General features: G+C 37.3%; 1 protein-coding gene across 2 annotated transcripts in view; it reads right to left on the reverse strand.

Annotated features, from left to right (window-relative positions):
- Positions 1 to 25236, reverse strand: part of si:ch211-186j3.6 (neural-cadherin) — a 238787-nt gene that overhangs the window by 4091 nt on the left and 209460 nt on the right. For both annotated transcript variants that reach the window (XM_026937517.3, XM_026937518.3), the window contains exons 29-32: positions 24483 to 24747; positions 20248 to 20428; positions 17244 to 17488; positions 731 to 885 (exon numbers count right to left, since the gene is read on the reverse strand). In XM_026937517.3, the coding sequence (XP_026793318.1) occupies positions 731 to 885; positions 17244 to 17488; positions 20248 to 20428; positions 24483 to 24747 (846 nt within the window). The remainder of the gene's footprint in view (positions 1 to 730; positions 886 to 17243; positions 17489 to 20247; positions 20429 to 24482; positions 24748 to 25236) is intronic.

A 25236-nucleotide genomic window follows, 5' to 3' on the forward strand; every position in this document is an offset into this window, starting at 1 on the left:
TGCATCTTGCAGCACCACACGTTCACGGTCTTTGCTTATCTTCAAGCTTCATATCTAGAGTGGTGTGAGTGCCCCAGGTATAGTTGTGTGTTAAATAATTACCTGATGTTTGAAGACTTCGGTAGATATGCCAATCAGGTTGTGCATGTGCTAATAATGTTACACCTTGCGTTTTACATAACGTGTCTGAATGTGGCAATGAGACATTGCACTATAACAGCCTAGACAAACCAATGAATCTACCACCTGCTGACATCAGTTGGCGCATTTCTTCTCACTCAGTGGCAATGCTTTTTATTCATCAGCCCCCCATCCCCCTCCACCCCCACCCCCCCCATCTTGGGTAGAATAAACTTTTAGAGCTTTTCTCCCCAGCGCATACACTTTCACTAAAAATGTCATGGGTAAAATGTCAAGCTGTCACGGTATCTTGAAACGTTCAGCTTTCAACAGTTTCGAGCATGAAAACTGGATCGGGTGGGCTGCTGATGTTAAAGGTTGCCGTGGAGACAGTTCCACATGAGCCGTCATGGCAACTCTGTTTCGGTCAGACTTTTTGGACGTCCCACCACAGGTTGTCATAGCGACATGGGCCACTTATGTCTAACTCTAACACTCTGGTTGTGGCATAATATGCTAAAAAAATGGCACACTTTCACAGTCATTGACAAGACAGTTCACTGTTCACTGTTAACTGTTTTAATCAAGCAGTCAATGAGGAGGCTTTCACCTGATCTTCCTCGCCCCCTCCTTCCTCGTCATAGTTCAGCACGTTCTCCCGGATGTCCTCCCAGCCATCGTGGTGAGCAGAAACGTGGTACACGCCCTCCTTCAGGCCCTTGTAGCTCCGCCAGCGTGTATACAGAAAGATCCCCAGCAGGAGAACTGCGCGCAGACACACACACACACACAAGAGAATGAGGAAAAAACAACCTCTCAGCATTATTGCATGATGACTTTGGTCCTTCTGTGCCTGATCGTTACCATAAAGCTCAAGCTAATAAGGTCAATGGAGCCTGATCGTAGGTCAGGGAACACTACTTTTAAGTTTAACTGCTACCTTGGAGCCAATTAAAGAGAGTGATTATCTTAGCTTTATAACCTTTAACAGTGGAACTCTGCAAATTGTTAGGGGGGAAGCACATTATATAAGCATCAAATATTTACCATCAGATTGTTGGTGTTTTCTGTAGTCTGCTTGTTTTACTGACTGGTTTCTTCTATTCCTAATCTATCATGAGTGCTCTTTCAAATACATGCCTGTAGCTGTATCTACACTGTATCTGCATTCAGATTTATACCCGGAATAGGCATGGCCTTATCCCAAAGTGTTTTTTTTTGTTGTTGTTATTTGAAGTACATACCAGACAACAATGGCCCTGAAAAAACTCAGAGGTAGAAATGCCAGCACTGACAGCTTGGTCTGACAGTTCCGCAACCTGAGCTACATCACTCAAGTTCATAATTGGACTCAACCAGAGATGCGTGTATTATATTTGCTTGTTCCTGCCCACAATATTTTCTGACAAATGTAGATGCCTCTAGTTCCCACAATATAAGCAAAGTTATAGGCATTTAAATTCATAGTTCAGTTATTTCATAAGTCCATGTGTTATTCATGCCACATTTCGATCAGATATCTAACAATATTGAAAATATAAATACATATGAGGGTATTCCTATTGCTAAGATATGAACCATCAAGATAAAGATCTGAGGAAAAAAAAAAATTAAGGAATGAGGCTTGTGCTCCCGAGTGATGCAACAGTAAAATATTCACCCTAATCACAGGTGACTCTGAGATGCATGTGGAAGAGTGCAGGTAGCGCCAAGTGTGTTACGCTGCCCTGTAAAGCAGCATGAGCAGCAGTTTGAAAAGATAAAACAATGGCTGGCTTCATGTGTGTTGGAGGAAGCATGTGTTAGCTTTCACCGTCTTTGATAGGGGACATAGGGGAGAGCTGGGAGAGAAAATGGAGGGAAAAAAATGAGGCTTATAAAGTGAATGTAGTCTAATCATATACAATTAGACAGAGAGGACTTTAGCGTCTCCACACACTGGCTCTAGCACAAAGACAGTAATGTTTTCATTACAGGGTAATGAAACAGAGCTCCCTGTCAACATCTTCTAGCGTCAACCGTTTCCAGACTCAGACTGGCCTTTAGAGTAGATTATAGGTATTTATACACACATTGAACCTCAGTTTTCTTACAATCTGAGCATCCTCCAACATTCTCACTCTCTCCCTCTCCTCTTGCTGTTTGTTTTTCATAAGATTTCATGGCATTTCTCCATCTCTCTTTTTTCTGCATGTAGTCCCCTTTGCCTCCGAATCATTCTGTTTCTCATTCTGTTTCATTCTCTGTTCCACTGAGGCCTTTTTCATGTCACGGCTGTCTCATGTTTTCCCTTTTTTCCCTTCCGCACTTGGTTTCTTTATTAATTGCTTTTTCTTGGTTACTATGAACTGCAGGTCACAGCACTTCCCGGTTCGGTGAGGCCAAACACCTCAGCTTTTGGGCACTGAACACACAACTAAATCTTCCAATGTTATTAAGCAGTAAAATCAGTTAAACAATACTTGCCATTAAAAGTGTTCAAAATGTTAACATTGATAAACATTTCATCTGCAAAGAAAATGTAAAACAAACATCAGGTGCTAGAAACGAAGCTATTTTCAAGCTTTTTTCAAGTAACCAAATGATGATGATCATTTATTGTGTCAATGCATGACAACTCCCAAAGATTCAGGAAGCCAAGCAATAAAATTACTATTTTTTTTTAAATCTCTCTGCTTTGGCAAATGTGCTTCACATAAATGAACATCAAGTATCTCCTCTTTAGAGATTTGTCATGCTGCGTCAGTGCCAAAGGAAGGTACTTACACAAAGCCACAAGACATTTTAGCTCCGTTTTCTCCCCTAATCACTGCAAATAGGATTTCTGGCTCATATTCAAAGAGCAGTTTAAAAAGGAGAGCAGCGTGCGTTCAAAGAGAAAGGTGGAGAGCAGTCCACTAATTGAATCGTCTTTCAGATAGAAACCTTCCCCCCCCCCCCTTAGTCTTTCCACATTTATGAAAGCTGGCTGTATATGGACCACTCACTCTGCAGTGCTTATCAAAGGGAACTAGGACAGTTGTGGTGATATCAAAGTCAAAACGTGGCATATGGTTTGTGTTAAAACTGTCCTGCTTCGTTTTTATCAAACATTGTGTGAGATGATGACAGGATGTTCAATTTGCCATAAGGAGTGTGTCTCTGCATGCCTATCTAACTCAAATGACACAGAAGCAGGTGGATGTATGTTTAGAAAAAGCAAGACTATTCTACATTTTAAAGACTTTGGCTAAATAATCAACAAATTAGGTTGTAATTTGAAAGAAATTATTATAAATACTAAGGGTATGAATGCATTATTTAAAATGGATGATATGATCTTAATGTAATGTATTCAAATAGAAGGGTGCGCTGCTTTTTTATTTATTTTTTATTTATTCTTTTATTATTATTTTATTTATTTATTTATTTTTCCAGAAAGGTAGGCAATAGGGACAAAGGTTGAGACTAGAAGTACACAACAAGGAGGAAAGGAAGGAATGTCAACACTGGATTTACATGATTCATTCACTCATCCTTAGTAGCTGCCTGGTCAGGGCTAAGGTGATGAAATTAGGCATGATTAAACTTGTTAAAAAAAAATTATCACAGGCAGGTACAAACAAAAATAAGAAATAGTCCTGACCTCCAACCAGGAAAATTCTAAGAAAATGTCACCTCAAATTTCTACTCAGGAGCTCGGGGTAGAATTCTCAAGTTCCTCCGATTTCACAGAGTGACACAGAGCTAACAAAAGATGAACATGGAGTTGTCCAGGGTTTTTCCCCATTTTGTACCTTGAGAGCATGGAGGTCAAAAATTACGTGATTATGTGATAGCGTGGTCCAACTTCCCACTTTCGAGTTACGTCGAATGTATCATAACTATAATCCATGAGCCACTGTAAAATATGGAGCAACAAACACACTTATCCAGCCTGAAACACACTGAGTTGGTTCAACTCCGCCCAGGTAGGAGGAGCTTCAGGTCTGACTCTTTTCGGACTTTTGTTACTGTAGAGAGAGATACTTATTATTATTTAAAATAATAACTGCCCAAGCAGGATTAAAAAAAGAAAGAAAATCAGTCCCACGCACATATCTACTTGAGACCAAAAATGAACTTTCCAGTGTTTCTTGGGGCAGAGTGGTAGGTTTCGCATTTAAGTAAAATAAATAAATAAATAAATAAATCACCTAACCTTTGTCTCATGATTTAATGCTGTATCTAAGCACATTCTAAAAGCATGTGATGTGAAATGTTCTGTAAATAATATTTTATAGATAGAATTTTATACAGATGGAACAATTTCATCAAAGAAAGCAATAAAGCTACTAAAGAAATGATGTGTGCTTGCAGCTACTGGAGCCATTGAGGTGAAAAAAAATCAATTCTTCCATCTGATGCAAAAGGAGAAATAAATGAACAGATAGATAAACAGATAAATAAATAAAATACTTCCTAGATGAAAAGACTGCCTGGTTTATTCAGGTTCAATATCGTTCTCTGTGGCTTTATGAGTGATTTTTCTCTCTCTTTCTCAAAGCGTAACTTTTAAGTTAACAGTTGTGAGAGATTTCAGAATGAGCTCTGCAAGTGTTATTTCATAAGTTCAACTCTGCTGGACTGCATTCAGGTCCTGCATTCTCCATCGATCTCTAAGCCTGCGTTTCTGCTCACACGGGATTACCCAGCAGCCCCTACAACTTGCCGGAATGATCGTAAACACCTTTAGGGCTGAGGAACTATTCATGCATCTTCTCATTGTGTGAATGTCTAGTGTGTGAGTGACAGGAAGTGCACACTCACATGAGTAATGATGATATAATGTGGGGCTTGGTGCATTCAGTGAAAACATAATTGCAAGAGGAATGAAAATATCCATCATACAACAGACAACAAAGAATAATTATTTCTTAAGAGCAAGAGAGAAGGGGAGTGCAAATTGCCAAAAAATATTGATGCCAGCCAACCCCAATCCAAAATTGTACAGGGGCCATTAATTTATGTGCTGAGTATACACTCTCACCTCATGGTGTCTCTACATTGCAGTCTCACACATACGTTCCCTAATCTTCCTTCGTTCTGTCCTTTTCTCAGAATCCTGATTTTCTATCTATGCATGCCTTCATCCTGCTCCCCATTTTGATCTCATGTGTTCTCACTTTTGTCGTCCTCCTTTGCTCTACTGCCTCATCTCGCCTTCTCTATGGCTGAGAGTGTGCGTGTGTGTTATCTGCCACAGCCCTGTTCCCATAAGCGAGTTGACTCTCTCGCCTCTGTCTCGGAGGAGAATCGTCTGCAGGGAAAATCCTTTGAGAACTTTTAAGGCTGCAAATCAGGATCAGCATGAGACAAGGCTGTTTACTGCCATCCAGACACTGGCTAATCTCCACACACACACACACACACACACACACACACACAGACACACACCACAGACCTATAGGAAAATAAAAATGGAATCAGAAATGCACAGTTTTATTGGATGGGGCGACACACACACACACACACACACACACACACAGACACACACACACACACACACACACACACACACACACTGAGTCTGCAGTGCACAGCTCAACTGCTTTGCCTCAATAATCAACTGAAGTGAGGAAAAAAAAAATCAAAGGGGAATAAATCCAGCAGGTTGGAACAGATATGCTTCAGAAGGTGTGATACAGTGGGTGCCGATGTACACACAGATATAGGTGTGTGTGTGTGTGTGTGTGTGCGCATGTTTTTATATCTTGGTGGGGACCCACAAGGTTAGAAATATCTGAATGTTTTGACATTGAGGGGAATTTTGGCTGGTCCCTATAAGGAAAACTTTAGCTTTTATTTAAATTTTTTTTAAAAATATATATATATAATAATAATATTGTCGTCAATGGAAGGTTTTCTTTTACAAGGATAGGAAGATAAACGTGTGCGCATGTGTGTAGAGCCCTCCTCATCGCACACACTTAATTAAGAAGACCAAACTTTGTTGCCATGGAGTCCGAACATGGTGCCTATTAAATATTAAATAAATTACTTAGCACCACACTCTGCACTTTCACTTACTTCTCCAGCACTATTAGCACAGAAGAGAAATCATCTAATATTTTTAAGACGTAATTATGGCTGCATTAAAGACTGTCTTTATGTAAATGGATGTCTGAGAACTGTGTTCAAAGAAATAGGTCACATTAATGGAGAATGAAGTGTACACAGCATGTGTGTTATACTGTAGGCCTATAATGTACAGTGCCTAGAAAAACATCATATTCCAGTCCAAAGATTTTTATAAACTAAATTATAAACTAAAAATACTGCGATAATGTTCATGTATTATTTTCCACGCTATGCAAGCAAAAAGAGTATGGTGATACACAGTACAAAATACCTTATATGAAATGTATGAAATGAAAGTGTATTATTTTTAAAATATAAAAATACATTTTGTAAAGGTCATTAGTGCCACTTCAGCTAACACTTTCACTAGGTATCTTTCAGAAAGTATGCCAGTGGTTTGTGCTAAATTATACTACTTTCGTTGGACTACCAGCCCACTATCTAGCAGAAAATGTGATGGATAAGAAACCTTAGCAATCATGTAACTCTTTTAAATCCTTATTAAATATCAAGTAACAACAGTCATTGGATCTGAAGCATGCTGGACAGATGCTAGAACAGGATTTCAGGCTGTAAAGCCTGCTGAGTGCCTGCTCTAAAAGCCTCCAGATTTGCATAATGTCACATTTTTGCAGGAGTTGACAGTACTTGAGTAGTTGTACTTCGTTACTATAATTAAATATTAATTTGGCATATTTATACTTTACATGAGTAGTATTGGAATTGAATACTTGATCTCATACTTAGTAACATTTGCAAGATTTACTTTTCGCTCCTTATATTTTTATTTAAACATTCAAAATACTCATTACAAATCACAAAGTTGTCTTCTTTCGTATAGGCAATGACTGTACGCTATGCACCATTACAATGGGCTCAGTGTAGCATCCATACATTTCAGTTTTGCACCCAATTGAGTTCATCACAGTAGAAAAAAACTATCAGGAATCGTGCCAATTTGCAACTTCTCAACCGCGCCCTTCTCATTCCAGAAAATGCAATCAGTGCTAGAGCTATCTGTGTGCATTTGTATATTCAATTCAATTTTATTTGTATAGCGCTTTTAACAATGACCATTGCCACAAAGCAGCTTTACAGAAATATATAAATTCAGGATATAAATTTTAAACTTATGAATTTATTCCTAATGTGCAAGCCAGAGGCGACGGTGGCAAGGAAAAACTCCCTGAGACGATATGAGGAAGAAACCTTGAGAGGAACCAGACTCAAAAAGAAACCCACTCTCATCTGGGTGACAACGAATAGTGTAATTATAAATAAATCCTTTCTACTACATGGTCAACAATGCAGTTGTGTAAACAGGAAATTCATTATAGTTTGCACATGTAGTCTGTTTTGTTGAAGTTATCAACTGTTCACTGATGGACACTTGAGTGCTAAACTGTTCGTGGCAATTGCAGTCCTGAAGCTATCATAGCATTTGTAGTCCTAAGCCATCTTAGCAAGACTGTTCATATCAATTGCTGTCCAAAGCCATGGTTTTTAAGTGGTTCCATCCTCAGTAATCTCACTGATCTTTAGGCTGTCCATGTGGGGCCTCAGCAACAGCGAGGATTAACAAGCCACTGGACTGCATTGTGGAACCTGAGGATGAGCGTCCCTGGCCCTACCTCAGTAAACTGTTTCAGTATGCTGGAGTAAGCAAAGACTCATAAAATGAGGCATCTCCTTTGCCTCCTTAAAAGGAATGAACTCCATCTATTTTGAAAAAGCATGCTGAGGTGAGTTTTGCTAATTTGCACTGCAACATTGACTGGCTATATTTAAGTAAGTTAGCCTGGTTTATTTGCTAATGCATGGTTTGATTAGCATCAATTCCAGTAGCTAACATAATGGATAGATAAGTCAAATTCTAGCTAATGGTAAATATTACAAACTGACAGAGATTATATGATGTTTTCAGGCAAAATGATGTTGCTATAAGACAAAAATCATCAAGTAAAAAAATTTACTTTTCACATGAAAACATGACGTTAAATGTCCACCCCATGCATTTTTGGCAATAAAAAGACAGAACATAGAACAAAAAAGTATTCTAACAAAAATTACGTGTACAGTTTTTTTTTTTTTTTTTAACCATTAGCAGTACTTCAAATGCATATTTCAAATACACATATTCATTCATTCATCCATCCATCCATTCATTCTTGTTATTATTTTTATTTATTTATTTATTTATTTATTACTGAAGAGTAACTGCTTTCTTCTGGGCATGGGGTCAGAACTCACTCTGGATGGGATGCCAGGCTCACATAGATTAACAATCACACGCACATTCTTACACTCATTCACAACTAGGGGCAATTTATTAAAGCAAGTCTACCTAGTAGCATGTTTCTGGAAGGTAAGAGAAACCCGGAGAACCCAGAGGAAACCCAAGAGAACACAGGGAGAACATGCAAAACTCAGACAGTTAAGCTTAAAAAAAGAACCTTCATATAAAAATGAAAAAAAAGTAGCTGGGTAAGAGAAAAAATATTTGAGTCACGATTTTTGAGATTTATAATGAGTCTAAATACCGTCTTAATGACTGCAATGAATGTAAGCATTAAAAAGTTTTGAAATTTTTATTAAAAATGTTGGTACAGTTATAAATATTAATTTGTAATTACACTCAGGTAAAGTATCAATCCACTGGAATGATACTTATGTATAATAATGAAGTAAAATCACCCAAGAACTTTGCCTACACACATGTACACACACATTGGTGTCTGTGAAATATTGGCACTGCACACCAGTTCATATTCTCCCTTTATTTTATTTTATTTTATTTTTTGTTATGACAGCTGAAAACATGTGGTGTATCATTTTAGATGTGTTGTTGCTACAAGTTGAAGAAGCAGGTGACACAAATGACAGTTCATTGGAATAAACATGACACAAACTGAAACGCACACTGAAGAAAATAGCATGACTCCGATCTAAATTCTCTTGTTTACTGTCACATGCATTGTTGGTGACAGTGGAACAAATTTCCATTTCTGGTCTGTTAGCATGGATATAAAAATGTCCAATGTTTTCAAGTCATGTCATTGCCTCTCTCTTTTTTTTTTTTCCCCATGAGCACACACACGTTTTACTATCCTTGTGAGGACCTTCCATTGACATAATTATTAATGCTGCCAATTAATGCTATGCTACACCTAAACTGAACCCTAACCTTAACCTCAGTAACCAAAGGGAAAACATCTGATTCTTTAAGTAAAAAAAAAAAGGGGACCAATCAAATGGCCCCACAAGGTCAAAACTGTCAGATATTCCTTTCCTTGTGGGGTCATTTGGTCCCCACCAAATTGTACAAACTGCAGGCCTGTGTAAACACTACAGCTCTAGTGTAATGGCTATTCTACACACAGACATAAATCCTTTACTTCTAGGCTTTTATGATTCTCTTTCTCCATAGCTTTCTCAAATGAAATTCATAAATAGTGCTGTGCACCTTTAAGGACCAAGAAGCATGGCTCCAGCTTAGATTGAAAATCTAACAATGATACGCAATTCAAATAAAGCTTCCTCTCGACATACAATGTTGTTCTCTAGCATCAGAATGATACACCCAATGTCACAGACCTGAATTTAATATGTTTTATGAAAACAACACATTTCGTGTAATGGAATGACTGAAGAGAATAGACAAAGTGAAAGGACTGAGAAATTAGAAAGTCAAAAATAGGGTTATATTGGCTTTTCCTTTCATGTGCTTTATATAAAGAACTCAAAAAGATATTTGCTGTCTATAGGCACAAGATATTATTGTGCCTTCAATGTCACTTCTTCAATTTGAACAAATGAAATTCTTCAGTTCCATCCATACTGACATTATGCACAACACCAGTAGATTTATTATGCTGGTCTTCTTTCATGTTCAGTTATATTTCATGGGGAGGTCATCTGTATATCCACCTCAGTGGGTGGAATAATTACTATTGGTTTATGGAAAAGAGGTGAGTCGAGACCAATCCAAACCATACTCAGATCTGAACTTCAATCTAGACAGTGTAGTACAGTAACATTAGCTTTTGTGAGCTGTTCAGTTGTTCAAAGTAAAATCCCTGATGAATCAAGCCTGTCAGAGAGTTAGAGAGATGTTAACTTCATGCTAGTCGCAAAGGTAGAGATTAGAATGCCCTGATACAGGTGCTGCTATAACTAGGGTCAGGTTTACTAAATAGTGTTAATAATGTTAGCTACCTCGAATCACTGCTAATACTGTGCTATGCATAAGCTTGCTTTGTGACACGAAGTCCATTATTTAAAAATAGAAAGAATATGACATAATCCAGACTCTGCCTAGAGCAGGCCATCCACCAAATGTCAGTGACCGGGTAAAGAGGGGGTTAGTCAGAGAAACAACCAAGAGTTGAGGGGTAATTCAACACAATGCCACCACCACCATGCTTCACCTGTCAATTCGAAATCTGAAGCATGCAGTGTCAGTACTATTCCATTGTAACTTTACTTTCAGAACTTTACTTTGTGACATGCCAGACAAAAGCCATGCTTAACTTCAAAGCTGATAAAATTATGATTGTCCTATGATTGTCGTATGTCCTACTGTTTTATGACTGTGCCCTGCATTTTACACTATGGGTTTCAGCATCGCTGCTTTACAGCAAAAGAAATGCAGAAATGCACGAAATGCAGTGAGTAGCTGCGACTTCCAGTCTAACCCTTTCTTCCACCCAAATTCAAACAGCACACTGCCTTATGAGTCAGTACCATCCTTTAAATCACCACACAACTCACGGACAGCATGGCGCCTTGGACCAAGTACTTATTCTAAAAGACTTTAATTGCCACACACCACAGGATAATCATCCATGCATGAGTTCTTTGAACACAAAAACGCAGCAGGTAACTAAGTGTACGCTGCACGACTAAGCCAGCAGGAGGCTTCTCTGGAAATTCTGCGCCATTCATTAGGGTCTTTTGTAAATCACTGAACCAAGCTCATTCCAAAATGGTCATGCATGTAGAGAATCTGTTGGATAGTTACATAGTCATTGAATGCAATACATTTATAAAAAATTTTACACAGCACTTCTTGATCACTCAGTAAATAAAGAAATAAAGGTACCAAACTGTACCTTTCCTTGATGCTGGGGTGGTGTATCAAGGGTGCATTTTTATTTTTTGTATTTTCAGTATGTATCTTTCACTTGGGACTGTGGATGTGGTGTACCTTAAATTAGGTTCTAGACAAAGCTTTAATGGTACATCAGTGGTCATATGCATAAAGATACAGAACAAACACATGATACCACATCACCGACAAGGAAAACTGCAGTTTAATACCTTTATTTTTGAAAGAGTCTAGGTCAGTGATAAAGTTGTAAAAGCGAATAACTCAAATATGATTTAACTACAAATAAACATGAAAAATATTTTTCACTCAAAAGCAGGCATGAAGCATGTTTTTTATTTTAATCAGTTTATCTTTATACAAATGAAACCTGCATAAACATCAGTGATTTTTTAAAATTTTATTTTCTTAATAAACTTTGAAAAGTAGGTGAAAATTTTGACTTTTTTGGATATCATACATTTTTAAGTGAAAATTATGGTTACACCAACCAGCTAAAACAAACTACCTCACTTGATGTTGTTCGTAACTATTGCATTGGGTTAATTATTTTATTTACTTTTATTCTTTAACAGGAATACCACAATAAGTTTGAAGTCAAACTGTTTAATAAATTGTTGTCCTACAAATCTCAGATTTTTAAACAATACTTAACTAATACTAATTATTGTTGTACCACATTGAATTTAACTCCCAAAAATCTTTGTAAATTATTTAAATTCAGAAAATTGAATGGTTTCATTCAAAGTAATGATTGTGTTAAAGCTTTTTTTAATTGAAAAATGTAGTTCATTTTGTATTTTTTGATTAATTTTGGATTAGTTAATGGATGCAGACACACACAAAAATGTCATGCTCTTGACCCATATACATATAGAATCAAAGATGTCTTGCTAGTCTCCTTCCGGGAACGAGTGTATTTGATCTCTCCCCTTCACTCCATTGCTCACACAACACTACAGTAAAGCCACCTTGAATAAATCCTCACTTATCACTGTTCAGATCCTCCCAGAGTGCCAAGGACCACATGACAAAGACACACTAAAGTGAGTTGATGATGCACCAGACAAGATCACCAAGAACACACCTCATAAGCCAGTTTAATTTTAACACACTTACAGGTATCATTTGGTAGCCACACCGGACCAGTGGGAGCTCAGAGGTTAAAGTTTGGAAAAAAGAAATGTTGTGAGTTCAAACCCCGGGGAGTCACTGTTGGCCTTGACCAAGACCTTTTGAGCTCAGTTGTTTGGATTGTAGCTCGTCTCAAATTTAAGCTGCCTTGGATGAAATGTCTGCCAAATGTAAATTTAAACCAAGATCCCCATGGAGGGAAACAGCTACGATTTGTTGAATAAATGCCTATAAATAGTGGGATGGTGATAATTTATGGCTTAACATGTACATTTTATATATACAGACTCTTCTACATGACTCTTATTGACATTATCAGTCAGTTTGCTTAATTTTTCATCAATGAGTTTTTTTTTTAAACATAAAATTCTATGCTGAGTTATTCATTCAAATTTTCTTTCGATTTGAAGCCAAGCAGAGGTGAAAGAAGAGTCAGGAACTTAAGCATAGCATACCAAACCTATTAAAGTGCCTGGAAGAAATTAAAAACCAAGAAAAATGGTCTATTTGTGCAAAATGTCAAAGAGCAACTGCTACCCATTTATCGGATTCTCCTCTCACCCTTTTTTACAAGGAGACAAACAGGACAGCATGCAAAAACCCAGACAGAAGTTTTTTTTTTTTGGTAGGGAATGATCCAGACAATTGAAATTCTGTCCAAAATGGCAGTTCATTGATCTTCATTTCTACCCCAGCATTAGTAAACAGCACATTGTGCGCCTACAAATTAAGTAATTAACACTTCTAAAAGCTGTTGCAGCTGTGAACATCAAGGTCATAACAATGACGCCATGAACCTAATCTGTGATTGAAGGGAAATGATTATTGTTTGTTTTCAGCTTATATCGGTACGCTGGGTGAATGCTAACACAGACCTCTGATGAGTAAACAACAAGGATAAAGAAATGTGAGCTGTGTGAAGGTTTAATTATCGAACCTGTCATAAAATCTAGAAATGTGCTTTGTGGATAAAAAAGGCAAAGCTGAAACTAGAGATGCATCGATAATGATAGTGGTATTGGGTTTTCTGTGAGACGTTTATTTAGCGGTTTTGGAAGGAGTCTCCAGCGTCAGCACTTTATAACAGTCAGGGATAAACCTCTAACACATGATACTACTACTGTATGCTCTACTTCTGTTTGGCATAATTCTTCACCTGAAAATCACTTGCTGCTCCTAAGAATGGCCCCAGATGGATAGCCTAAAGATCACCATGAGATTACTGTAGATGGTACCACATAGAAACCATAAGGATGGCTGTGGATGTTCTTCTTAAAAGTGCAGCGATTGCTAAGAACAGTTTGCACTCAAGTCTCCATCATTGAACAATTAATAACTTCAGTTTGATACAATTGACTTAAAGTTAAAAATTCAGAAATGACTCTGATGCTCATACTCAAGTTCCTGTTAACGCAATTAGCACTTTTTGTCTATATAGTATACAGTTATAGAAGAGAAATTATTTATAATCAACTACCAGTGTCACCCTTTTGAGTCTGGTTTCTCTTAAGGTTTCTTCCTCATGTCGTCTCAGAGAGTTTTTCCTTGCCACCATCGCCTCATTGCTCATTAGGGATAAATTTATAAATTTAAAATTTATATCTGTATTTCTGTAAAGCTGCTCTGTGACAATGGCAACTGTTAAAAGCGCTATACAAATAAAATTGAATTGATACTAAGTGATGTAAGCCTAGTGTACATTGTTGCGCTAATGAACAGAAGACAAGAAAATCACAGCGATCTGGATGTATTCTGTGTATTTCATAATTAATGATGGCAATCAAAGCAAAGCAGACTGTAAACAGTGTTCTGTGAACATGTCAAGAGGAGGAAATAGAGCATCTTCCTACACTACAACTAACCTGAAAAAACATCTTATGGTATTTAAATAGTATCTTTAATAGTGAGAGTTTCAGCATTTTCAGCAAGCACGGTCATTAAAAATGAGTGAAAGGCAAAGTGATTTGCGAGTACACAAAGGTATTTATGAGCGTTAATTAGGTTTTACATTCCTATGTAAGTCAAGGTGCTATTCATGTCAGTGCTATCACATCTTAACTTGAATAGCTTAGTATGAAGAGTTCACTGCTAGCAACCCACGCTGGCTAGGTGTGAAAAAATGTCCGAAAACTCTAGGTGAGTGAAAATAACAGCTCTTGACACTCAGTCACTATCAATCCTTGAGAATGAGGGATTCCGACATAATTAAACCAATGAAACTAACTTTTCTTAGTGGTACAGAAGCGCTTTTCTGAACTGAAACAAAATCTGCTCTTCTCCATTGCAACCTTACTTGGTCCAAGGTATCTAACATACTGTAGCTAGCTAATGCACTTCATTTAATATCAGCTCGCTAACAGAAAATTATACAGAAAAAGTGTAGTAGCCTAGTGCATGAACATACCCATGTACTTTTCATTTCCACTGTTTAAACCACAGAAACATAAACAGAGCTAAGTAAAAATCTGTGATTTTTATCACAGAAATCAATCTGTCCCTGACTGATTAATAGTAAGCACTCATTTTAGTACTGGTACTGGTACTTAGTGTGAAAAATGGTACCAATGCATCCCGAGCTGAAACAAATTATTATGCATGAACTACATCTGCAAGCATTTGAGTATTTGAGCAAATAAAACCCACACTGTGGCTTTTTATGGACCTTTTTTTATACCAACCATATACGAAGAAGAGAACATTGCAAATAAATCATGAAATGCTCACAGTAAGGCTTAATGAGCTGAAAAGAGCTGAAGCACCAAAAAGCCAAAGACCTCCTATTGCTTATCACATGAAGTGAATATAACTTGACATATAACCTGCCTTATCTTTCACAGGTGCTATAGCAAACACTCTCAACAATAAAAACTACTACCAAGATATGAAAGTCAAACAAATCCTACACACAATGCTGGAAATGCGACAATGTCAACAAACAGTGAGCGGGAAGTGAAGCCACAGTCTATATTCGCATATATCCTCAAATCATATTGCATGACTTATTTTATATAGAAGCTGAATAGTCAAGTCTTGAGTTTTTAATTCTAACTGACGAACATTGATATTATATATATTGCATACTGCAGCCATATCAAATATCAACTAGAAATCACTACTAATTGGTTTGAATCTTGCAAACAAGATTACATCATTATTGACTATTTAAAGTATGCTTTAAAATAATCCTGCAGAAATTTGCCTATAATCTACAGTAGCAGGAAATGAATAAAAATAAAATCATAAAATCTAATGCCACTGTAATAACACTGTCATACTACAAAAAAAATGCCATTTCAGATGTACAGTATAGCCAAAGCAGTTGTGTGATTGGCTGTCATTGTCACATAGTGTGTCAGCAAAGTTAAACTTGATGAGCAGTTAATGTTAGATAATGTACGTTATACCAATAACACAAGTGCAAAAGTATTAGGCACCCTATATTTTTCATAATACAGATTTTGTCTTAGATGTTTATCTGATGTCTTCTGTGTTACCGCATTGGTAAAAATGAGCAATTTTTACATTTACGCACATTTTTTTCCAAAAACCAAACCAAACCAAAACAAAACAAAAAATAACAAAAACTAATTTTATAAAAGAAAATGTGTATGTCAGTAAAGAAAACACACATTACATAATAGACCAGTTTTCAGACAGTAATGTATATGTTAAGGTTTGAATAAAATATAGCCATTGAGCACTGTCTGACAGAAATGCCATGGTTCATTACTGGGCCATAAATTTAAGCCATAAAAAGGCAGTGCAATTGGTCTACTTCAGGTCAGTTTATATTAAGCTTGTCATATTGTATATTACCACAACAGTCATCTGCTTAACCCTATTTAATCAAAGTAGACATATTGAGATTAAAACAGAACAAAAACCTCTTTGACTAATTTCTCTGTGCTGACTGGGTATTGCATCACACATTAAGCAAAGCAATGCAAAGCAAAGCAAAACAAATAAAAAAAAAATCAATTTTTGTTTTAAATTAATATGAGGATTTCCCAAATAGGCAAAATATCCTTTACTAATAATTTCATAATCAAGTTTCAGCTGAGTTCATTTTGTATTTTTTGTATTTTAATGTTGCAATATTATATTTTTGATAAATCAAGGCTCAGGCATAGGACCCTGTGTTCATAAACTGAGGGTCTGCAGGCTGAAACACCTTGCTGATGACAGAGATCAGAGGAGAATGACCAGACTGGTTTGAGCTGACAGGAAGTCTCTAGTAATTCATATAAACACTCTTTACAGTCATGGTGAGCAGAAAAGCATCTCAGAATTCACAATACATCAAGCCTTGAGGTAGATGGGCAACCAACCATCTCTCTTATCAACAAGGCACTTCCACCCACAGAACTGTCGCTCACTCAGTGTTTTATTGTTTTTCGCACCATTCTGTGTCAACTCTAGAGACTGTTGTGTGTGAAATTCTCAGGAGATCATCAGTTTCTGAAACACTCAAACCAGCACGTCTGACACCAACAATAATGCCACAGTTATAGTCACAGAGATCACATTTTTTCCCCATTGTGATGATTGATGTGAAGCTCTTGACCTGTATCTGCATGATTTTATGCATTTTATGCTGCTGCCACATGATTGGCTGATTGGATACCTGCATAAATGCGCATTTGTACAGGTGTACAGGTGTACATACATACATACATATTGATAGATAGATAGATAGATAGATAGATTGATAGATCGATATGAGAGAGAGATTCAGAGGCAAAGAGAAATTCAGAACAGACCAGAATATGATGGAAATAGCTACCTAGCAGTGCCATGAAGCAGATGCATATGGCAAAGAGCGATCTGAAGCTCAGGCCCACGTCGTCATGATAGACGGCCAGTGTGACCTCACAGTGGCGCCCCCTGTAGCCCTCTGGACACTCGCATGTGAATTTGGAGGGTGACTGGGCCACACAGGTGCCCCGATGGCACGGCCGGCTGGCACACAGGGTGTACACACAGAATTTGCCTGTAGCGTTGGCCTTGACCATGTGACCCGGCGGACACCTTGGATTGGAGGAGACAAAAACACACAGATGTAGAGGGATTATGTAAATAACTATTATATTAGTAGTGTACAGTAGAGGGTATTAGGAAAATGAAAAATGAAAAGTTGCTTATGTTTACTCGGGTGTCTGTTTCCAGAATTATTTTATGGCTTTACCAAATAATATGTCTCATTATTTTATTATACTACTGCACTGTTGGATCTGATTAGTCAGAAGGTGTTGATTAATTTTCTATCAGCAGCTCTGACAGTAGTGCTGGCTGTCAATTAACAGGTTTCTATTAATCTGCTCATTCTAATATGTTATTTTTTCTATAGTAACAACTTAAATAGGGACTTGTATGGTGGACACTCCATATGATCCAATTAAAAAAAGGATGTAATTGTTGATATGGTTAAGCTTTCTGTGAGGAGAAGTTTATTTAGAATCATTAGAAGGCATCTCCAGTGTCAGGTCTTTGGAACAGTCAGAGATTCAGCTGTAACTTTAATTTTTCCAACACAGGGGGGCTTTGTGGTTTCTTGGTAATCCTCAAGACAAAATTAACTTTAAAAGAGAGAATAAAAGAGAGGCTGGTGAGGGAACAGCTGTTTATAATGCTATAACGTGATAACAGGAACTTTATTGACATTCCACATAACATTAAACATAACTATAAATGGATAAAACATACAGCACATTGTTGGCAAACTGCTGTGGTATAAGAGGAATAAAAAAAACTTAATCAACTTCGCAGTGGTAACCGTAAATTCACTTCAGATCAGACCAGATCACAACACCCTGTTGTTGATTATTTCCTTATAATGACATGCCCTGTCATGTTTTATTCCTTACAAAGTGGGATCTTATAGAACATAACAGATGTCTTCTGTAAAATTCTATCCATAAACATATACAATGTCATGATCTGCATATAAATTATAACGACAAGCCAGAGCAAAGGACTCGATAAATCTTCTTGCTGTGTCTAATTCTCAGACTGAACTGGATGTCCAGATATGGCACCCTCAAACACACTCGTATAATCTCTATGAAGCAGATGGAGCAGTCAAAATGTGAAAAGATTTCTATTGAATGCATGGCTAAATACTGTTATGATGCTGCCTCTTTAAAACACACATCCACAGACATGCATACACACACACACATAATTTGTATGAATTGCTCCTTGCTGGACTGCGGCTCCCGCTGAGTCGATAAGTGGGAGAATAAGGAAAAAGGAATTCCAGCAGATAAGAAAATAGCCCCCTTCCAACCCCCTCAAACACAGATGCAATACAGACATACAAATACACGAGCATCCACCTACACAGACCACACACACCGTTTAACTGTGTGTTTAAGAAGGAGCATGGTGAGGTCCTCACAGCTTGATACTGGCATGTTTACAGACAGCCCCAGAGCATCCAAAGCCCCCCACCTCATGGGTGTGAGTCTATGTGTGTGTGTGCGTGCATGTAAGAAAGAGAGAGAGAGAGAGACACAGAGAGAGAGAGAGAGAGACAGAGAGAGAGAGAGAGAGAGAGAGAGAGAGAGCAAAAAGACAGAAAGAAAGCTAGAAAGGAAGAGGATGCAATTGAATATGTGCAGATGCAGGTGAATATGTGCCTTTTAGTGCATTCCTAATGTAGAACTATCCATACCATGGTTGAGTACCTGTGTCCATTTCCTATCACATGTGATATAAATAAATGTATATAAAATAATAATAAACTCCTATCACTTACTTCTATGACAGTAGGAGTTCCCTGGAGGTTGTGGTATGGTGTAATCCTTTTCCACACAAGATTATTGTTATCAATAAATACAACAATGGCGGCACTTAAATTTAAGGTCTATAGATGGATGCAGCAATGAAATTGAACTTTCAATAGTACTTACCTTACGTTCACACTAGCAATCAACAAAGTGTCAGACAAGCATTTATTTTGTATATACAGTACAAGCCTGACAGGGAGCTGGGATTTTAGTGACAGAGGAAAGTGACAAAGTGACAGCATTTCTTTGCAAATCAATTCTTTGCAAATTAGGTATAACACAGTAAAGCAACAAATCCAAACGTCTGATTGGAAGGACTCCTCGACCAATCCTATGGTGTGTGGGGTCCTATGCTTCTTCAGTTCCCCACTCACAACTTTAGGTTCTTACCTGCAATTAGTTTCCATTTGCTCATGAAAATGAAGGAAAAACTTATAACCGTGGTTTTATCTTATCCTCTCGTACATGATGTTTCATTAAATGTGTTTAGAGACATTATGGAGGAAAATAAACCTCTGAAGGAAGTAGCAGAGATCATTAGTGCCTCTGTTGAGTGTACATACTAGCTAGTACATTTAGCCTGCTTTGCTAATCTGGTAGCAAAGCTTAGCAGGTAACATGTAAATTGAACAGGCAATTTTCACACTGATTAGTGCATTATTTAATTTGTGTTTAATTAGTTAGCTTCACAAGGTGATACTTAAGTTACTACTGTTTTTTTCTGAATAAAAAAAAATGTGAGTCACTACACGCTAACAACAATGTAATTTGTTGCTTGCTTGTGTGACTGTAGGATTGGGAATGGTAACAGACACTAGTGATAACTGCTGTGCCATGCAGTCTGATAAAAATAAGCACCTCTATCTATTGTCAGTGGTTTGTCCTAGCTCCACCCATCCCTGTAAGGGGAACTTTGCCATAAATTTAATGACAACCTTACCACACCATGACAAACACATGTACACAGCTGAGTAAGTATGAGTGTGAGTGTGTGTGAACCTGCACTCGTGGATCCTCCACAGGTCGACGCAGGTGAATGGAGGGCTACATTGATTCCTCCTGCAGGAGTCTGAGGAGCAGCCCAGTGTCACTCCCACAGTGCTAAGCACTAACACACCATCTTTGGGCTGAGTGTCCAAAGGCATGGAGCGGCCGTTTAGCCTCAAGTCGCGCATGCAACCTGGAACAGATGCAGAGAAAAGATGAGTAACTATTTAGCACTAGTTGAAGTCAGTGTTCTTGTCAGAAGCTAGCTGAAGCTAGCTGTAACTCAACATTCAAACAATTACAGCACCTTCTTTCAGTATTCACTTCAAAACCACGCCCCAAAACACATACACACACAATGTCTGGGCTAGAAAGTCTGTAAAAGTTGGCATTATCTGGACTGACAGAAAAGTAGACAGTCTGCCCTGATTGGCTGGATGTTGGTGCAACACATCATTTGCTTTTACAGAGCCTGGAGCACCACATAGACCTGAAATTTTTCTCCAAATATATTATTAAAAGGTGCTAGAATATGAGGAAGCATTTGCCAAACATTACAAAAAGTGTGCTCTCTTAATGCAGAGTACTTGTTCTTTTTGTCTGGAATTTTATTAATGATGAAAAAAGACTATTTTCTCAAATTACATTAAATGACTACATCATCAAAAGTGATTACATCAAGATTACATCATCAAAAGTTTTTTGAACTACAAAAAGCATACAGGATGGTACTAACTGTGAAAATATCAGGTATTAATAGTTAAAATGAGAATATATACAGTCTATACACACAACAACCACTTTAATAGGAACACCTGTACCCCTGGATGCAATTATCCAATCAGTCAATCATGTACCAGCAGAGCAATTCAAAAAATCATGCAGATACAGGTCGAGTTAATGTTCACATCAAACAGTTAATGTTCACATCAAACATCAGAAATGGGGGAAATGTGATCTCACTGAATATTTCAGCAACCTCTGATCTCCAGGGATTTTCATACAGAACAGTCTATAGAGCTTAAATGCAGAATGGAAAACAAAACAAAACAAAAAAAAAAAGCATTTCTGTGGGGAGAAACGCCTTGTTGATGAGAGAGGACAGAGAAGAATGGCCAGACTCAACCACTCTTTACAACTGTGTTGAACAGAAAAGCATCTCAGAATGTACAACACATCAAACCTTGAGGCAGATGGGGGCTACAACAGCTCTAGACAACAACAGGTTCCTCTCCTGTCAGCCAAAACAGGAATCTAAGGCTACAGTGGGCACAGGCTCACTAATACTGGACAGCTGAAGATTGCAAAAAGACCAGGTGCCATTTTTCTGTCCAATATTCAAATGGCCAGTTTCATCAGCTGAAAAAAAATCTATACAAATTTATAAATTATTAAAATAAAATAGTTCTTTGCAGTGGACCTTTTTGCAAAAGGAACCTGATTGACTCAAAAACTCTTGTGTTCAGTGATTATTTTTTGAAGAATGTAGCAGAACAATTGCAGTGAATTTTTTGCACTTTGGTCAAGCTTTACAAAAATATATGTATAAAACTATAATCTTTATACAGTTTTACCAATGCATATCTTTTGGTGTGTGTTTTGAGAGCATCTGCTTATTATATTAGACAACACTGAGACCATCTTATGATAATTGTAACATCAGATATATTATGTTCATGTGATGTAGCAGATACTAGGATAACACATGCAAGTAGGAATGTGTGTTTCAAGGTTATAGTATGATGCCATGACTGAAACAAATTGGAAAATGTAATCTATAATAAACTATAATATAAATATATAAACTATATCCATATGTTTGGTGACTCATGACCAAGAAAAATGATCACTGAGAAAAAAAAAAATTCCAACACGCCTCCTCATCCTCCTCAACATTCTTGCATTAATTAAAAAAAAAAAAAAAACTACATCAGCGCTGTGGAATTTAAATGTCTAGACAGAAAAAAAGCTGGATTGCTACCCAGTGTATTAGTCTTCCCCAGTGGTCTCAGACTCCACACACACTTTGACGTATAGTCACATGTACACACACGTGCCCTCGGATTTTGAGAAAGATGCTTTACATGTCCACTTAACAGACACTTTCTGCCAGAGGCTAGTCTAGGCCTAGGGGAGCACTTTTCCTCCTGTCATCCTTTCTTTCCACTCTATCCTTTATGTCATATGTCATTTCATTCCTCCTAATCTTATCTGATTCTTGCCAGTTGCTCAGTAAATCCATACATTCGCTCTTACACTGAAGCTGCATTTAAGCCTATTATGAATTAATCATCACTAATAAATCTTTCATTACTGCTAATACAATAAAGTGTAATCAGACCGGGGAGAAGGATTAAAGTACGAGTTCATAATGTTACTGATTCTTTGTAACACAATGACAGAGAAGTCTATCCCTGTGTAGCCTGAATTCAGACTAGAGAAGAATGTCCACTACCAAGAACTGTTTTCACTTCATCAGTTATATCAAAAATAATTAAGAACTCAAAATTCTATGAATGTGCAAATCGGAAACACTCCAACCTTACACATGTCCCATCCATTCTACTGGTAAACTGTAATAACAGAAGAGAAGTCTTACCCTGATTTCAGACTAGAGAAAAACTGTTTTCACTTGTAATAACACAATTTTGTGAAATTATATTTCTCAGAAAAGATGACTTCATTCTTTGCCAATAGGAGTCAAAAAAAAAAAAAAAAAAGATTTGTTCTTATTAACTGTGTAATGCTTTACTGCTCCTAATTCTTTTAGAAAAGACACAACTGAGTCAACATTAGACATTAGTTGTTAAGAGACGATAATAATAGTTTGATATCTGATTAATACCAAACTTTCAAACGTCACAGCATATTAACAATTCCACAAGAATTTTGGTTACAAAAGCAATAGGCTCATTTTAAAAGCCTTAAGGGAGAGTTGCACCATCAAGGATTCGATTAAACCAAGTTGAAAGCTTATCAAGGATTTGTGGGGCTATTTGTTGAGGATTTATTTCATTTGAGCTCAGTTACAACACTCAATTTTAAACCTGATTTAACAAATCAGTGATTAAAACATGAACCTCTGATTAAAATCTTTACCTGTGATTAATTCTGATAGCTCGTGATGGATTTGCCAGCTTAGACAAGAAAATATCATCAGTGTTACTTCTGAGATTTAATCGGTATTAATACATTTTTTCTTTAACATTGACAGAAAATCTTAAATCTATCTTTGCTTTTCTGGAATCCATCTAATATATGTATGCTGGCATTTCAGAAATTTAAATCACCTCAGATTTGTGCAAGATTAAAATGAACCCTTAACTGAAGTTTAAATCTAAGTGTAACATAATAACACTCAGAGCTATAAGATTAAAGTAAAACTAAAACCAGGATTTAATGAGGGTTGATATATAATACATACTATTTTAAAACAGTATTTACATTTTGGTGCAACTGGATTAATAGACTTTAAACTTTGATTTAATCCTGGTTAAAGACTACACTGTTAGCACACAAAGGGATCTTTAAGGGTTTTAAAACTTGTCTGTTAAAATAATCCAGGCAAGATCAGAAAATCTAACTAATGAATCTAAATCTAATTGACAAAGGCCTAGATCTTAATCACTTTGCCTTTGGGAACTTTTAGCAAACAACATACGGCCAACATATGGCCAAAAGTTTGTGGACACCTGACCATTACACTCATATGTGCTTTTTGAACATCCCATTCCAGACTTAGTCCTCCTTTTGCTGTTATAATAGCTTCCACTCTTCTGGGAAGGCTTTCCAGTAGATTTTAGAACGTATGGACCTCACTATGTGCACAGGGACATCGCCATGCTGGAAGATGTTTGAGTCTCTTAGTTCCAGTGAAGGGAATCTGAACAACATACAAAGACATTCTATACAATTGTGTGCTTCCAACTTTGTGGCAAAAGTTTGGGGAAGACCCACATATAGGTTTGATGATCAGGTGTCCACAAACTTTTGGCCATATACTATATTTAACTTACAATAATAAGCTAAAAAGATCACCCTCCAGGTGTTCCTTCCTTTAACAAAGTATTCATTAGGATCTAAAGTCACCAGTTAATAAGTCAGAATAAAATAGATTTAAGCTGTTGTAAAAGCAGGTCAGTATTTTGCATGATTAAATTCAATTCAGCAGCACAACACATCCAAACTATGCAATTTTTTTTAACCAAAAAGTTTATTTTTTATTATTATTATTATTTTTTTTTTACCTTGGAAGCTCTTGTTGTGTCCAGTTGGGAACGAGTTTCCCAGCATGACCAAGGAGGGGTCAATGATGATCTCCCGGCTGCGTCCAGGTGACCCTGTGACCTCTCTTCGTCCACCGCCGCCATCTACACTCAGAGACATCTCATTATCGTGGCGCTCCAGGTGAACTTCGTGCCACTCACCGTTGTCCAGGCGATGCGAGAGCAGTGTCAGGTTGAAGTCTCCATCTCCGAGGTTGTAGAAGACAGCTAACAAGCCCTGAAATATCTGCGAGAGATAAAAAAATATGATGTTTTAAACAATGTAAAGCATTTCCAATAAACATATTTGCTGTTACTTTCAGGGAAATCAAGAAATAAACAGTTCAGGTCAGCGGATGTTATACTCATAAGAACACTTGGTAATGAACAGAGAAAGATGTGATGAAAGAGACAGAGGGGAACTGACAGGAGAGATGAAGGAAGAGGCTTAGCACGTATTGCGCCAAGGAAGCCATGGGAGATGGTTATAATCAGGCAAAGAAGAGATCTGATAAAGCCTTGCCACACACTGACTGAATTAAACATACCACCCATTTAATTGGAAACTCTGGGACCCGGGAATTCAAAACACTGTCAATTTAGGCTGGCTCTGCCTGCTCATGCTGCAAAACACAATCTCCACTAGATATTCTACATTGAAATCCATGTTTTTTTTTTTTTTTAACTATTATTTATACTATAGCTGGGCTGTGTAAATGACATGCTGAAAAATCTT

Source organism: Pangasianodon hypophthalmus, chromosome 25 (assembly GCF_027358585.1).
Source record: "Pangasianodon hypophthalmus isolate fPanHyp1 chromosome 25, fPanHyp1.pri, whole genome shotgun sequence".
NCBI lineage: Eukaryota > Metazoa > Chordata > Actinopteri > Siluriformes > Pangasiidae > Pangasianodon > Pangasianodon hypophthalmus.